Source organism: Zootermopsis nevadensis, unplaced genomic scaffold, assembly GCF_977971745.1.
Source record: "Zootermopsis nevadensis isolate Lab colony 2312 unplaced genomic scaffold, Znev_1.0 Znev_ptg000015l, whole genome shotgun sequence".
In the NCBI taxonomy this organism is placed as follows: Eukaryota; Metazoa; Arthropoda; class Insecta; order Blattodea; family Termopsidae; genus Zootermopsis; species Zootermopsis nevadensis.
This window is the reverse complement of record NW_028259147.1, coordinates 5316604-5334715: the sequence shown is the minus strand read 5'-3', so window position 1 is coordinate 5334715 and position 18112 is coordinate 5316604. Positions and strand designations below refer to the sequence as shown.

At 35.0% G+C, this 18112-nt stretch overlaps 1 protein-coding gene across 16 annotated transcripts in view; it reads right to left on the bottom strand.

Moving 5' to 3' along the window:
- Positions 1–4127: 4127 nt before the first annotated feature.
- dati (zinc finger protein datilografo) overlaps positions 4128–18112 on the bottom strand; it is a 592807-nt gene continuing 578822 nt past the window's right edge. For 15 of the 16 annotated variants that reach the window (XM_087349115.1, XM_087349117.1, XM_087349105.1 and 12 more), the window contains 2 exons: positions 16745–16924; positions 4128–15786 (listed from right to left, as the gene is read on the bottom strand). In XM_087349115.1, the coding sequence (XP_087205241.1) occupies positions 14570–15786; positions 16745–16924 (1397 nt within the window). In that variant the 3' untranslated portion in view covers positions 4128–14569. The remainder of the gene's footprint in view (positions 15787–16744; positions 16925–18112) is intronic. The other variant, XM_087349116.1, reaches the window with a different exon arrangement.

Here is an 18112-nt window from a genome sequence, read left to right as displayed (position 1 = left end):
TGACTCAGATCTGTGTCCCATTTCCACCCTGAAATTTTCTTTGTTTGACTTTTCCAAGTTTTTGCTGACTGCTTAATGGCTATGTCTGCATTTCTGCTAAGTGTTTTTTTTTTGTTCCCCTTAGAGAAACGTGAGCTAGTCTGTGCTATTTTCTGCAATGCCAGGAAATGATATTTGCACATTCTTAAAATTAAGCACAATTCTAATAACCGCTATACTTATTTCTATGCTACTTAAAATCTGTATGTTCTTAATTTTACAGCGTCTTAAATAAAATTAATTCTCTACACACATAAGTATCTTGGTTTGATGCCAGCCATAATTTCAATTATTTTAAATTTAAAGTAAATATCCTTTTACAGTCAAATGAATTATTCCATACTTCATTATAGAGTGAAAGGAGGCAATAAACTCAATGAAAGTTTTGAATATTTTCAACTATATATCAGCACAGCACACAAAAGTCAGTGGTTCTTAATAACCCGATTCTTTAACAGCCATCAGTACAATGTTTTAATGTTTCTATTATTTATGACAGCTTCAGGCAGTTTATCTTACCTCATGAACTGTATGTTACACAAATCTGTTGCCTTTCCCATAATCCATAGCTACTTCAGAGGGCTCTCAGTCCAAATGCATATCTTGAAGATCAGCTAGTGCAGACAGTTCATAATACTTATTCAACATAATTGCAGTTATTCCATATTTTGCAAGTCATCTCTTCTGCCTAAAACCTAGGACCTACTTAACATAACCTTCGCCACCAAAATTGGCAATTATAAATATTTTTTAGATGTAATCAATACATTCTGGCTACAGACAGTATTTGGACCTTCTTTAATAGTTTCCTAAATGATTCTCTTTTCTGAGCATGTGTCATGATTCTAATAGTTTATCTTCAGTATAAGGAATGTTTTATTACTGTCACTAGAGTTACTGCAGAATATTGTCATACTTGAGTAGAAAATGAAAACTACACTGTTTCTAGCATTTCTTTATGAGGGATATTACTACAAAACATGTGCTTCATTTTGGAAAAATGTGTTTTGGATTTTTTGGACTTCATTTATTATCAGTTTGTACACCAAAAAACTTAGTTTATGTCTTGTATATATATTGACAACTGTAGCTTATTAGTTAGTCACAAGTTTTATTAAGTCTGTTTTATTTAAATTTAAGATGACTCAAAATAAATATCAAAAGGGAGTTTTTTACTGTTGCCTCTTAGCACTGCTGCTGACTTGCAGCAACTTGTAGCAACCAAAACACTGAGCAACCAAAACACTGATCATGCATAGTGGATAAGCTATGTTTGAACAACTGCTGAATGAAGACTGAGCTACTATTTTGTGACAGTTCATCAACATACAATAGAATAAGAACAAGTATAGGCACTTGAAAAACTCCGACTTGAACTCAATGAAAATAAATATTATCATAAGCAACCAAATTCCAAGAAGTTATCACTTATTCTTTGCTCTGTGTCTATACAACATATTAACTACTTACTAGCACTTCTATCTATCCCATAATAAACTAGTTCAGTTTCATGCTATGATGGATATAGTCTGATAAAATTCTTGATAAATCATTTTATTACTGAGTGTCTAAAATAAATCACAAATGAGTCTGTACATAGCTTTGTTAGTGAATGGGTATTTCCCATAAGCGAAGTGATAATTCTGCTGTTTGAACTGCAAAGAATTTTATATGATAACAAGTACTCAAAAGCAGGCGGTTGGGACTAATCTGGAAGTATTACCACAGTGGTTAACTGGACAGAAGATTTGAGGTTTTCACAGCGGTGAGTATGAAGATTTCTGTCTGCTGGGTTGTTGCGCTGTGTAGTCTGGTCGATATTAACCAACGTTTCAGAGGTCATACTGCCTCCGTCACAGCGCAACAACCTAGAAGACAGAAATCTTCAACTGGACAGAAGTTTGTAAAATCAGGAAAAATCATCCCGTAAAAAATATAGCAGTCACCTATGATCAGAATATTATTTAGAAATTAGATTTTTTAAAAACGACCAAATGATTATACAAAACGTAACAAGCAGCAACTTACCTGAACATTAAAAACAATCTGATTGCTCCTGTCCTGTTTCAGTTTTGCAAGTGATGTCCTAATTCTCAAGTTCAGGATCCGGCTTTAGCCTATCACTTTCTTTTATAATCGGTTTGGTAATGCCCACTAATTTCTAGATATTCAATTTCTGATCCAAAATCTACCCAGATTCAACAGTCACACGTAATAAACATAACCTCAAACATCTCAGCAGAAACATTTGAAACACGTAACTATGTTAATCAGAAGTTCATTTATTTAAATCAAACTTCGATCAAAGTTAAGAAAGTCAATTTCTTAATGTACACTAAAGGCAACTGTAAAAATTTATTAATTTATGTTATAGTACATTTCCATAATATTTTCCCTTTTTCTCTATAGTGTTTACAAAAAGAAATTAAAAGATATTTGATACAATTAATCTAATGTGCCATCTATGGTTACTCGTATGAATTAGAACTGCAACTATATTCACAGATAATAGATGGCACAAGTAGGTGGACTGTATCTCGCTGCCATCTTCTCGAAATATACATAACTACATTCGCATTTTGGTGTCCCAATAACTGCGTTTACGAAATTACGCTTATGACTCCACATACCATAATATTATGAATTGTCATGATCAGAATTATTGTTGACGATGTTCTACCTACGAGTGCACACAGCGTTGCAACCCACAAGGTAATCATCGTCTTCACCGCTGTCAGAACCTCAAATCTCACATAGAAATATCGTTAAGCCGAATGAATTTGTTACAACTAACAAACTATGTTTACAACCTGTGGGGAATCTGTTCTTACAAGAAGGTCAATGCCTTTGTTTTGGAATTTGGCTAAGGCGATGTTTTCTTTCAATGCACAATTTCCAGTATTTTGTTTTTCAGTAGATTGCAGTCTTGAAAGCCTCCTATAGTTTTCATATATGAAAGTTTTAACGTACAAAACATATTGTGTTACAAATTACAAATACTAGTATAACAAACGTTGGAAGCTTGAAATGGTCAGATTCGCTAGATTTTAGTGAATGTAAGTTTGTATCTATGGCTGCAGAAAATGAAAACAGTGATTTTCCTAGGGCTACCTCCTGTAATCCCTGCCCTATACCACCCCTCTTTGGGATATGACGAAATTAGTTGACTGATTGGGTTTGGTGTACTATCACCAAACTAATTACAGAGGAGAAAGCTGGATGATGAAAACATGATGATGGTGTGGAGTGGAGTGTAGGGCTTCAATAACTAATTGATTTGATTTGTATTGCTGAACGTCACTTCATTTTCTTTCACTCTTCTATTCTGGTCATGCTGCAATTGACAGAGGCCAAAGAGAAAATAATTGAGGTTATACTATTGACCTATTAAAAACTTGAATACCTAAAAGAATTTAACTTAAATTGGATGACTTGGAAATTTTTGCTTGGTAACTTTCAAAATCAGTTCAAAACAGCAAAGTGCACAACACTTTTAAATTATTGTTCACCTCAGAGATTACCATATGAAAGTAATTATTAAATTAGGCCTATCTACTGTTGGACATGACAGATCCACAAATTTAACCTAACCAAAATATTTACCTGTTTTTTCAAACTGACTGAAGGTGAAATGGACTATCTTAAAAACAGCTATCATTCTGAAAATTATAAACTTTGCATCTAATATGATTATTTCTTATACTGATGGAAGGGAACTTTATGATATTCGAACAGTCAAAATTAAAGTCAAATTTGCACACAAAATATTTTCTGAAATACAGCATTCATAATCTCACCCAGTGTGTCAAGAGAATTTTAAATGGCATGTGACATACTGAATGCACTGGGCACAGCACTACAGGTCTGTATTTATTTACATATCATCTATATACCCAGCATGTATGAAAAATAGTGATCGAATCACCTATGGCCGCAAAAATTTGTAAGGCATGATTTTGAATGATATTTGAGGTATATGACAAACAATCAATAGCTTTATATTACATACATACTAGTGGATTATGATGGGTTGCTTAGGTTAAGGGATAAGAAACCATACATCCTAAAAAAATTAGCACACTCTATGCTTCAAAGTTTCTATTAAACTTTATTACATTTAAAGACACCCACACACAACAGCACAAGATAAAACATAGGCTATTTCTTACTTTCTCAATGTTGCAAATATTATTTGCAAAATCCTTTAATCAACTTTTTCTTAAAAAAACTTTCCTTAGAAAAACTGAAACAAATCACACATCATCACCGACAGTTGTTATTTACATCCACCAATAATGGCAGGATGTTTTTTTTTTTCCTCTCCTTAGGCTAAAGAGGTGTTTCTGTGTAATAATACATTTGTCAGACCAAGATTGAAATAAATGCAGTGATTTGATAAAATGCGCACCTCAACAAGAAATCTTATCATTACCATCCGTTCAAAATGAGGAATCTAATAGGAACGCCCTCATATATTCTACTATCCTTTTAAACATGTCCAGTTTGCATTCAATCATTTATTAAATTGGGCTTTAAGACTGCCTAATATGTATATTTTGTTTCACCAAGACAGGGGTTATGCACATAACTTTGGACTAAAAACAATTCTTTCACACAATTTTTAGTATTAACATTAATAACAATGAATTAAAACATGAAAGTTATAATTCCACAGTTGAACATTTGTGATGGAGTGTTTTGTTTTTATTTCACTACAATGCACACAATCAATTTGGGTCTTGTAATTATCTGTCTTTTCATGGTACGGATATTTTCCTGTCATATTCTGTAAAATTCTGTAAAATATAATTACATCTATATTACAACAGTAAAATTAAATATTTCTTTACATACACATATAATTAATTTGTAAGCATGGCTGTAGTAATAGTATAATTTATAAACTGCATCTCTGTACCCAAAATAAGTTGCAAGATATTTTACTAACCTAATCTAACCTAACCAGTATATTATTAATGCTTCCTATTACTGGCTGTCATTATCTGGTCTAAAAAAAGTAGCATACATAGTAATTTTTGCAGTAGAGTTTATATTTACAAATATCTTATCAAACATTTCCAAATTCCAAAATCATTACATAAAAAATTTTGGTGCTAAAAAAGCCAAAATAAATAAATAAATATATAATTTTCTTCGAAGAGGAAGACTCTATCAAGTTTAAACTAAGATGAAGTTCCTGTATTTATAGTGACTTCATAACTGAATGTCGAACAAAATTAACTGTTTTTTTAAATATTTGAAAATAATCCACTTTATTGTGATGATAACTATAAAAAGACAGTATTCATAGTAGTTCAAATTGGCAAAGAATTCTTATTAAGTCTGAAATAAGACGTGGCGTTTAAACATAACACTCCTCACACCTGCAAACAACTGATGATTTAAAAACAGAGTAGTAACACTAGATTTAATCAAAACTGACATAAAATTAACAAAATATGCCCCATTCTGAATATAACTCTCATCCATTCATCTACATCATTGACATAAATTAAATACAGCACCAAATTATCATATAGTACTCTTCAAAAACAATGTAAGTACCATTTCTAAAGTTACTATAGCTTTGTAGATACTTGTACCGCTTTAAAAATAAAAGCGTTACATGTACAACAATATATAATAACAAAACATGCAATTTGAAAGACAAAAATAAATCAGACTTTCTGAAATATTCATGTTTTGTGCACAACAAACATACACTCACACACAGACAAACATACATACGTTACTTATAACCTAAAACAAAAAAGTCTAGTTTGTAAACGACATTATGTGAAACATAATGAGTACAATAAGATGATGGGTGTAATAGTACATATTAAAGATTATAATAGGAACTTAAAATAAAAAGAAGTACAAACAAGCTTCAATGGTTGCAGAATGTGTAATGATTGGACATGAATGAAAGAAGAAGATTTTACTGTGCAATGGTGAAGTTCAAAATCCTTAGTTAACATAGTGATAAATATGTGTACCATATAATTTCATATCAAAGAACTCATAATTAAAGCAAGTAGTTTATGAATTCAGAGTGCTCCTCAGAATAAACAGCAATTACTTCCTGAAATGCCACTATGATCTTTGTAAAGGAGTTGTTTTTTTTGAGGTTAGAACTGAATTCTTATATAATATATTATATATAGGTAAGCACTGATCTTTAAGAAGCTGATATTTCTTCATATGTTATGCTATTAGAATGACCATGATGCAATAAAAAAATGTTCCAAAACATGAGAGAGAATTAAATATTAAAACATACTGTGTATTTTTTGCCTATGGTCTTCCAGCACTGATTACAGGCAAAACTATAATGCCAGAATTTTTGCACTTCAGATATACCAGTTCTTTTCCAAAACCTACAATTGATAAGAGAATTTTTAAAGGTAAATTCCTGAAACTGAGACAAGGAAAGGGTATGTGGTCTACTTATTTTCAAACAGTTTGTTAACTGCTGAAGCACCTGCATTTCTACCTGCTTCTTTCTGTTGCCCTCCAATCAATACATTAGTAAAAGCAGATGGTAAACTTAACCTAACATACTGAAAATTCTGTTTAAATTGGTAATTATTTGCATCAGAACACAACTGGTTGGGCAATGTTGATAATGATGTTACAAACATAACCTATAATCTTACAGTGTAATGAATTAAAGCACCAGCACATACAGAGTTATATTTATGACTTTCAGACGTTAAGTTTGTTCATTAAAAATATATATAATCAACATCTTGCAATTAGCATTGTAAATTAATTTATAGCAATCACTGAGGTAAGGAAACATCGTTTTTTTCCCTATTTTTATACATGTTCCCAGAATATACATGTATTTAGGATATAAATGTTTAAGGCAAAAATTCTAAAACATGTCTTTACAAGTTTCTCTAATTTTATAATATTTAATTTCTTGTCTATAAAGGACCAATGGATTAACTTTATACACATCACGAAATTAAATGATTTTTACCTGCATTTGAGGAACATGTGTTGGCATTTTATTCCAAAACACTATGGATTAATTATATAATATTAACAGCAATAATAATGATAATATTGATGATGCTAATAATAAATAATAACTAATAGTAGTTGTAGTAAACAATAATAATAATGATAACTGAACACCATACAGTGGATTATAACTGTTCGGGTTTGCTTAATGCAATGTATCTATAACATAGAACAACGAACTAACGGTATACGGTTATCTTATTCTGTTCAGAAACATTTCAACTGTATATTGTGTAATGAGCTGTAATATTATGTATTAATTAAAAACTATTTGACTACAACATCCTGTAAACTATATGTTAATAATGATAGAAGCAAAAAATTATGTTAATTAACTTGGACTGAAATGGCATGGTGGTAATTAATGTGCAGATAAACAAAGGAACATTGAAAAGTGTTATATAATGTCATTTCCATATTTCTTGTAAGTATTCTCTGAGGTTTGCTATAAACAATGTGTAAGTAAAGTAAAGTTTGTCCCGCTACGTGCCGTAAAGGCGCTTGGGGGGAGAGACGGTATAGCTCCTAATCATTCTTATCCTCGGCAATAGATGGGGGTGAGTGGTCAGCATCACTCCCTGGCCGGGTTTACCCCCGAGAAAGGACCCCGGTACACATTGTAGAGGAGGCTGGGTGGGCCCCAGAGCCGGTCTGGACGCAGAGGCTAGAGGAAAAATCCTCTGCCCCCGTCGGGGATCGAACCCCGGTCGTCCAGCCCGTAGCTAGTCACTATACTGACTGAGCTATCCCGGATTATGTAAACAATGTAACACAATAATTCACTAATCTTTTTCTATCAAATGTTAAATTAATTCAGCAGTATTATCTCTTTATTGTATTGAATATACTGATTTAGTAAAATAAATCGAGTGCCAGTGTATTACTGCCACATTTAACCCAGTAATTTTATGTGTGTTTAATGACGCATTTAACGTAACGTAAGTACTAATTCTTTAACTGAAAATTCATTAAAATTAATTTGTCTGATATATTAAGAGACCATTAATTTCATATTATCAGAACTTGATTCATGAAGGCAGTCTGAGATGTTTCGACAAAAAAATAAAGATGCAAACCAACTTGAAAAAATGAACACATATGCACCTTAAAACTGCGAATATATACTTTGTTATAACATGCATGTTAAATCTATTGCTAATATGTATAATGTTAGTGGTAATATTGTAATAAATTGTGTAGAATGATACACATGTACTATTGAACTATTGTTGAAGCTGACTTGTGCAGCCCACGTACGGACAGTTATTATCATATAACGAGTAAGAACTGAAATCTGGTCTTAAAGAGAAATGTGTGGTTATGTACGCTCGGGTACATAGCCAGTTTATGTACAGGACACTGTAAAGACATTAATGTTGTTTGTGGTTTGCATGTGTGTTCATACTTTTCCATTCCGTTTGTGAATAGAATATACAACAAAATATGGATATGCATTCTCACGCTATTTGATGGACGCGATCTATTCCAATTCGGCCACAACGATTAATAATATTAATGTCAGATTCTAAATAAACCTCATTTATGAACGTTTAAAGAACATTTTCATGTATTCGTGCTGACCTTGATACCATGTATTCTAATATCTGATTATTAAATACAATAATTTTATTATGAAATGTTTAATATGAAAAACATTAGTCTAAAAATTGTTAACTCACCGTAGGTTTCTTTACTTTGCCATATATTTTAATGTATGTGTTTTAATTTTTAATAATTATGTACTCTATCTTTCAGATAATTTAATTTGCCTTATAATTGAATTACTATGCCCGACGAAAAGAATTATCTGCTTTGGACATATTTTCACATGGATCAGGAAAAATGATGTTTTTCAATATTTTTGGATTTGTATTATAAAAAAACACTCTCAATATTCCATTGTTCGACTGCGACGTACTGTAAATGTATGAACCAACTTTTCATGGTTGCAAGTTCACAAACTTTTAAGAGATGCAATGAAGGAATGAAACCGAGGCAGGAGAGTGTGGATAGGGCGTTACTGTATACGCATCCGAAATGTTTACCCAATTTAATATACTTTGCGTGTTAAATGTATTCCAAAAATTTCAGTTTTTGAAATGGTAGCTTCTAAATACAAATTGACGCAATAAATTCATTACGAACATGAACTGCATTAGTTTCTACCAGCAATTTTGTACATGTGTTATTCACGCAGGGACCAAAGAAATATAATATTTTGTTAAATTAAATTACGTAAAACAGCCGAAGACATTCTTTGTTTTCAAAAAAGTTAACGCAAATCTGCTTCTGACTTAATTGATATAGCGATGTATTTATTTCGAAAATTTTCAATTTTCATGGTAATTTAAATTTACTTCAAATATTAATTGCATACATTACCAAGGTTCTTTGGGTGAAATATATATCATATACATGATTTTAAATGTAATAAATGTATTACAACTGTAATGTAGTAAGACAATTGTGATGTTTCAAAAATGAGGACAGCAATTTGTATCCAGTTACGAAACTACCATTACCTTCTGAACCAAACCTGAGATGAGTGCCTGAGAGAAGAAGGACCCTAATAATTTTTAAACCCCAAAAACGGCCCACAAAAATATCCCACTCTTTGCATTTTTACCTGTCATTCCTTCATTCTATCTATATATTTGGGACACACAAAACTTATCTGTTACATATTTTTTCATGGATTTTTGGTTTGCAAGTTTGAAAACAGAGACACCTTATTCAGATGTTGAAAACTGGTATAAAACGAATGTATTCCATATTGTACAATGGAATAAAACAAACGATCATTAAAAATTAAACCGTGCAACGAATCCACGATACAAACAAAAACCGACGTACTTCAAGTACGCTGAGTACTATTTTAAAACAAAAAAATTACTTATTAATAATTTCGATACACATATGTAGGCCTATTATTATAATTTTGAATTTTGATGGTTGAGAATACATTAATATTGATACTGATAAAATAATGTAGAAAACTAGAAACTGGTAAGAATTGTATCTGTGTATCTAATTATATTCATATGTAATTACTCGTGTTCCAACGAATCACTTTCGTAAATATATTACCAAACTGTGAAATCAAACAGTGATTAAATTGTGCCAGTAACACAATTCATGGTAAACTTTAGGCCTATTTATTTCAAATTTATTTAAAAATGTAGTACATACAGTCTGAAATTGACATTGTGTCACTTCTCATGCATGTATTTGGCTATTGTGCAGAGTTTTACATAACAAGTTTCCGACTCTATGTATTTTTGTAATAATAATGAGCTTAAAACTTTGTTTAATGGCGAAAAGAACTGATATTTTTTTAAAATAAAAGCAGTAGATATTAAAATGAATCTGGAGTGATTCACCTTAATGTTGGCTGTTACAATAAAATACTACATAACTGCAGCATTTTGTAAAAGTGTATTGTGGACACACACAGCGAGTGTTATACTACGCGGTGCGTGTATGGACTATTGTAAATTGTGGCGCATTTCTGTTTCAGGGTCTTCTGTCCATAAACCACGGCATACTTGTCTAACTACAAAGTTTAATCCGCTCTTGCGATTACTTAAGCCTTAAGTACGCATAAAAATGTCGCTCGTTTCGTAACTCCACTCAGCGTATCGTTTAAGGGGGACAGACAATTATGCGCAATATGATTTACAGGCAAAATACCCCTTTTTTGTATTGTAAGTACATAAGAGTGTAAGACTCGTTATGTATTTGGGCTATTGTAAATTATTGACAGTAGGCTGCAGCATGTAGCTTGTTCATTGTGATACATAAAGTTGCAGACTTATTATGTACTGGTTATATACTACGGCGCTGTGGCTTGCACGTACGAGCGTGTCGCCGCGTACGTGTTTGGGCTATTGTAAGAAAAAAAGTTACCTTCAAAACTTTTAATCCATTTGAGACATATACATTTAGAGTGTCACACTCTATATTATATATTTATTATTGTGGCAACTATTTTGTTTAAAGAGTTGAGTAGTGTGTATGTACGTGCGTAAGAGTGTCAGACTCGTTACGCACTCGGGCTATTGCAGGAAAAATTGTCGCATAAAGTTTGTGTATGTGGTACACCAGAGTGTCAGACTCGAGGTGTATTGGGCTATTGTAACTTATTGTAAAACTTTTTTTTATTTTCCATATGTGGTATGTGTAATATGGTACATCTGAGTGTCAGACTCAAAATGTATTGGGCTATTGCAAATCATACGATAAGTGTTTGAACGATAATACATAACATGAGTGTTGGACTCAGAATGCATTTGCTTGCTATTGTATTTGTGGTAAAAAAAAATGTTCCGAATGTTTGTTTATACCGGTTGGTTACGTAAGATGGCTATTGCAAAATAAGTGTTCGTTTCGTACTTCAGATTTTAGGCCATTAATGTGGGAACAAAACTGTTTTGTGGCACAACAAATATGTTCGATTTACAATGAATTAAGTAGTTCCTTAAAATCAGCTTCAATTTCTTTCGGTGGATTTACATTTTAATATTAAATCTCGTAGAACCACGCCATTCTTGTGGCTTTAAGATATTTACAAAAATATTCTGAACGTTATAGTACACATTTTTTTCGAAATATAAACACTTTTCTACAGCAATTTTAAAATGTACTGTATGTATATAAAATTTAACATAATATTTTATTTAATATCCATATATTATAAAGTAGCATTTTTTGTTGTTTCTAAAACGTAAATAACTGACATTAACTCAAAGTGACGAACTGCAATACGTATTTGAACGACGTCATTATTCTTGTCCTTGCTGTTTCTATGATCGCCTCTAAACGTATTTTATACGATATTTTATATTTACGGAAGCAACATAAATCTGAAAAATAAATATCATCTGTAGATTAAAGTATAATGGTAACTACAATTAATTAAAGATGCCACTCGTCCACAGCCTTGTTCCCACACAAAAATTAAAAATAACATGTACTTACATTTGAGTTCTTTTATGTGTATCGGTTCTGTCGATTAAAACATTCTGCCACGTTTAACACCTGAAGATAAAATTCAGTTTCAAGTCTTTAGAACGAAACTAGGCCGCTGATTATAATAGTACCGTGTTTACATTCAATTCGAAATTATAAATTGTAATTCTAAAATTTTGGAAATCATTTATATTCATGATTTAATTGAAACAAATCTTATTAAAATCAGTTTTATAAGGTATCTCGTTATAGTAAATACAGCTCGGTAAAAAAAACAAACACGTATTCCACTTTATTTTACTCTGTTGATGACAGTCTAACCTCACCACGCTGGATTACTGTGTTTTTGTACTTGTCCATTGTCTGGTGTTCTAAAAATAACAAAACTTCTCGAAAACCAGCTCTGCGACTCCTCCTTGCGTCGGCGGACGAAGACAGATCCAGTTTTCGACACATTGCGTGCTTTAGAGAATACCGGAAGTAGGATGAAGTCCAAACACGAGAATACCGGAAGTTGGACGAAGTCCAAACACGAAAATACCGGAAGTTGGACGAAGTCCAAACACGAGAATACCGGAAGTTGGACGAAATCCAAACACGAGAATACCGGAAGTTTGACGAAGTGCAAACACGAGAATACCGGAAGTTGGACGAAGTCCAAACACGAGAATACCGGAAGTTTGACGAAGTCCAAACACGAGAATACCGGAAGTTGGACGAAGTCCAAACACGCAGGAATTCAGATTGTAATAAACCGTCTTCGGAACCCTTTAGAATCAACCTAACCTAGTTTATAAATTTAATTATCTATCCTTCCTGTGTAAATTTAGAACAAACTCAAAAACGTTGTTGTTTATAGGAAGAAAAGTCAGTGCCGAACTTGAAAGTGAAATGAATTTCAAATGTCAACATGGCAGCAAAATTTTAAAAATATTCATTGCATTTGTATCAGGTCCATTTTTGTTTGAACACCACTGTAATCTCGTGTTCTTCATATTTCGTTATTTTAAAATTGGTTTTGTGTATCGACCAACTAAATGTGCATGCGACCATGACTGAATATTATATTTACCAAAGCCTCCTGAAGCCACGCGATGTTTGTCAATGCGAGAACAAGCAAGAGTTGGTTTCAGGGCGGCCGTGATCAAACACCGTACTGTGTATTGTAGCACTGGGCATATAAAAAGTGAACACGAACTATTATCGTAATGTGAACTATTAACATACTGCCCCAATCGGAGAAAAAAGAACTGAAAATCACGGAACTATTGTTACAGTTATTGTTTTTGTTTGTACAAAAAATCAAACGTGGTCATTAGGCCACGTCGTGTAGCATCCAATACGTTTTGTATTTTATTTTTAGGCAATTTGTAGATTCTATGATTACGTTGAGCTATAGCGAGAACGTTGTCGAAATGAAGTAACATCACAATTTTATACTAATTGCGCTGTGATATTACTTTCTTACCTTCAACATTTCGACTTAAACACGGAAGAAAATTTAGTTTCATTCACTCTAACCATTCACACCATTAATTCAAACACATATAACGTAACCCGAAACTGCGCAACAAATGAAAAAAATATCGCGTAATAACAACAGCTACTGTGATTATGAACTGAAGATAAACACTTTCTGAAACTAACTAATAAAATATTGCTTCAAACATCTTGTCCGTTTTATGGCTTATCTGCACGCTATTTTTAAATATCGATTAAAAATGAAATTAAAGCCATAAAGACAAAATATAATTGAACATAAAAGGAACTAATTCGATAAATAATCGTCTCATAGACTGAAAAAGTTTTGACTCTATCCTAAATAAAAAATAATGATAATCACAGCCAATGTTTCTTTTCGAACTAAATTGCGCAGTCTTATAAAAACTAATATAGGCTTATATAATTAAAATATACTCATTTCACTAATTGTCTGATGACTTTTTTTAAAAAGAAAATAGTAGGAATTGTTATTAAAAATAAATAGTTACTATTTCAAAATATGGACAGACTGTGTTTGAAAACATTTACTATAGCGATTTTTTTATCATCATTCCAAACGGTAAAATAATTTTTGGAATAATTTCTTTGTGTTCGTTTGACCGAAAAAATGTCCCAAAGTAACTAACTTTCTATCTCAGCAACGTTTTCTGTTGTTTCTTTCACGAAAAACAAAGTACATTTTTGTCACAATCACACACACGTGTATATATGTACATATGAGACACTCAGAGCAATTGCAACAACATACTGCCACGTACAATTGTTACTCTAAATCTTGCTTGGCTAACGGTGGATTGGTTACACAGGTTGCGTTCCATTCCGTTCTCTCTCTTCAGAAAACTTGCACATTCTCTTCGATTTTTCTTAAATTATATATTTAATAACAAAAATCACACATATAATTTGTTCTTCCCTACTTATTCGGACTACCAGTAGTTTCAATATTATTTATATATAAATTCACATGCATATAGTTTATTCCATGCTAAATTTTTCCTGCATTATTTAATTAATAATAACTGAGTCTTCATGGGTTGTTTTGTTGCTGCTGTTGGTTCTGCGAGTTTCCAGAGCTACTGGACAGGCTGAAGCCTAGTGCGCGGGGATCCCCCCCATGGAGTCGCAGGGCCTGCTCTAGCCTCTGCTCCTGTAACCGCAAGGCCTCACTGAGGTCGGGTGACACCTGGTTGTGATGTGCGTGGTGGTGGTTCATTCCGCCCCCGTTGTTGCTGCCTCCGCTACCGTTGTGCGCCGCGGCCGCCATGTTGTGGTGGCGCAGCGCCGCGGAGCCCCCATCTCCGCCCCCGGACACGTTGTTGTTCGACGCCGCGACGGCAGCCGCCTGACTGACCGCCAGCCTGAGCGCGGCCTCGGCTTGGGACCGCAGAAGCGCCTCAGCCTGGTGTATCCTCAAAGCCGCCGCTTCCGACGATGACTGCTGGTGATTGTGGTGACCTTGAGGCACACCGTGGTGGTGGCCCGTCATCGAGTCCAGCCGCATCGCCGAGTCTACAGCCATCGAAGATCTCATAGCTGCGTCCATGGACCTCATGGAGTCTGCCATGGACGCAGCGCGCATTGCTGCATTCATGGCCGCCTGAGCTTGGGCAGCCGAGACGCCTCCGTCCCCAGGCGCGGGAGGGGTCGATGAACCCGGACCTCCCGCAGAGCCGTTGTTCCCGTTGTTGCCACCAGGAGACGTCACTCCTCCGAGTCCTGAAGCGCCCATTCTCATGGCAGCTGCGAGGTTTACAGCCGCGGCTTGTACAGCAGCCGCGGCGCTGGAGTCGACACCGATACCTCCGGGTCCGGGGCTCCCCAGGCCGCCTGACACTCCTGCCGAGGACTGTCCCACCATGGCCACCATGGCAGCCATGCGACTTGCGTTGTGCAGGTCCTCGGCACCGTACTGCTGCTGCAGTCCATTGCCACCCCGACCACCCAAGATGTCGCCCAATTTATTGTTGTTATTGTTGTTGTTCATGATGCCGCCGGGTTCAGATCCCGTGCTGGACAGCCGCCCGCCTCCTGAGGAACTGTCCGAGTGCGCGGATGGACTGGCACACATGGACGACGGTCCGCCGCCCCCCAGTCCGGCCAGGCCCCCAGCTGATGACGCCGCCACGGCTGCAGCCAGAAGTGACTCCCGCTCGCGACGCTCTGCGGCCGCCCGGCTGAGCACGTACTGAGCAGCGAACTGGTGCTTGGGGTCCATCCGCATGTGCTCCATGTGGCTGAGTAGCCCTGCACAGCGTGACAACAACCGTTGGCGTCTTTAATTTCTGACAACAGACTCTCACACAAATATTCACCTCGGTGGCATTTCGATGAGATGGTATTTCAGAGGTGGCAAGTCGTCTGGGATGTTGCGACGTAGCGGTGAGCCTTGATGATGGCGGCAATGAGCGCATCTTAAACGTCGGTAAACGTCTACCAGACTACAAAGCGCAACATCCCAGAAGACATCATCATTATACGCGTTGCCGTGAGAACCTGAAATCTCGCCTATACGGAATCTCGAAAGATGGGATCGTAGCTTGTACCAAGGGACGAAGTTGCCCTGAGTTCTCATTTATTAATTGAATTTGTAATTATTATTACGGAAATAGGGCCACGTTGAGGGTAAGTACCTCACCTTAATTTTCTTATGATTTGTTTGCCGTCTGCTAATACAGGCCACAAACTTGGTATGAGACCGCTTAACCGGCGGTCTTGATTATTACCTCTACCGCTATGCGGTAAATTTTTTTGTTCTGGGGGGCTTAAATCACATTAAATCGGTCCCCAGAAGATCACTTCCAGAGCCACATCACAATTGCATATTACACTCTGCGAATAATAATAAAAATACAAACTCAATTTATGTAGACCCAGTATCAAAATATCCGTTCCTTACAGAGAGACGCGCTCGATTGGATCGTACATACTTAATCTTGAACTTACCTCCATGCATATATTCAATAAAGTAACTCGTGTGACATATTAGTGAAAATTTTGGTTTTCCAATAAAATTCTTAACGAAATTTTGTGAGAAAATTAAATTCGAAACGATGAGATCTTGGGACCTGTAGGACACTTCTTCGTATAATTTCATTACAGTTTTTTTTTAAAAAAAAGTTCAACTAATTACTGTCATTCGTGTCTTTCTTCCAAAGAATTCATATCATATTTATCTTCATCCATAAGAGCAGTGTAATCTTACCTGACTCATGCGTGAACACAGCCTGGCACACAGAACAAGGCCACATCCTGAGAGACGTAGTAAGTTGTGATGTCTCTGGGTGGCACGCCAAGTGTTTCCTCAGGCTTCCCTCGTTCACATAGTGTTTCCCGCACACGGGACAAGGGTGGTTCGCTGTCCTCCGTTTCGCTAAATACGGATCGGCACGGGGATAAGCGAAATAAACCATTGGTCAATGCAGAAGCACGGGTTAATGCACCAGTAAGTAAAGCGTGTTAATATGTTAATTTGTATTATATCCTCCAGATGGCCATTAAGTTTACGTTTCAAATAACGTAAATACGTCATTTTCAGGGTCTAGAGATACGTTTCTGTGATTGGATATCGTGTCTCTCATGTTACGGTTTAATATTTGTTGATGGAATACAATATTTTCCGCGCCTCGTCTACAGAACATAAGCAGAAGAACTTAACATTTGATTGCGACACTTAAGCTGAATTCAAAACTACTGTTTTCAAGTATTTGTCAAGGGATTTCTACGTATTAGAGAAGTGTTTCTCATAATTTGGCATAAATGACTTCTGGTAGGTTAGAAAAAACGTAGTACCGCGCCTCTATCATAACTTACATCGAAAACAATTGAAGTAACACATTACAACGTATTTGTACTAAATTTTAAAATAACAATTTGAAATCTCCTACAACACGATACGCTAACAGATCTCTCAACTGCTGTCGGCCATGTTTCCTGTTTACATTTTATTAACTAATAATTTGAAGTAACGTATCTTTTGTTTTGTGTATATATGTAATTGTTTGTTGCGGCGTAGTAGGGACGCGGGAAATTTTAATTCCAAAAAAAAAAAAAATGTCTTTCAGGAATAGAATTCCAAAAAGTAAACAGCTGAGATGCGAACACGAAACGATTAGGTATTAACATTCTACATGAAATCAGACACAAGGTTTAGGTATAAGAAGTATGCGTGTGTACTGGCGCTAAGTAAGTGTGCTTAAATTGGACTTAAAATCAGCTCGAGAATATTTGTATGACTCTTAACTTGTTCATCGATGTTCAAAAAAACATGATGGGCTACCCATTCCTGAGATGAATGTAGTAAAATCATCTGCCCTTTCGGTTTGGGGATCGTACATTTTAGATGTTTAAATCATTAGCAGTTGTAATTCTTAATACTCGTATTCAATAGCGTATCTGATAATTGTTTTATTAGGTGGTCCTTGAAATAAGTAATTAAAACGGAAGCATATTTCTTTACACAGATTTAGCCTACATACATAAATGTTACTCCATATAATAATGTTTATTTTGTAACTAATTACATTTTTCCAGAAGCGATACTTCATACAATTCCAGGTGTTTCAGGTGATAA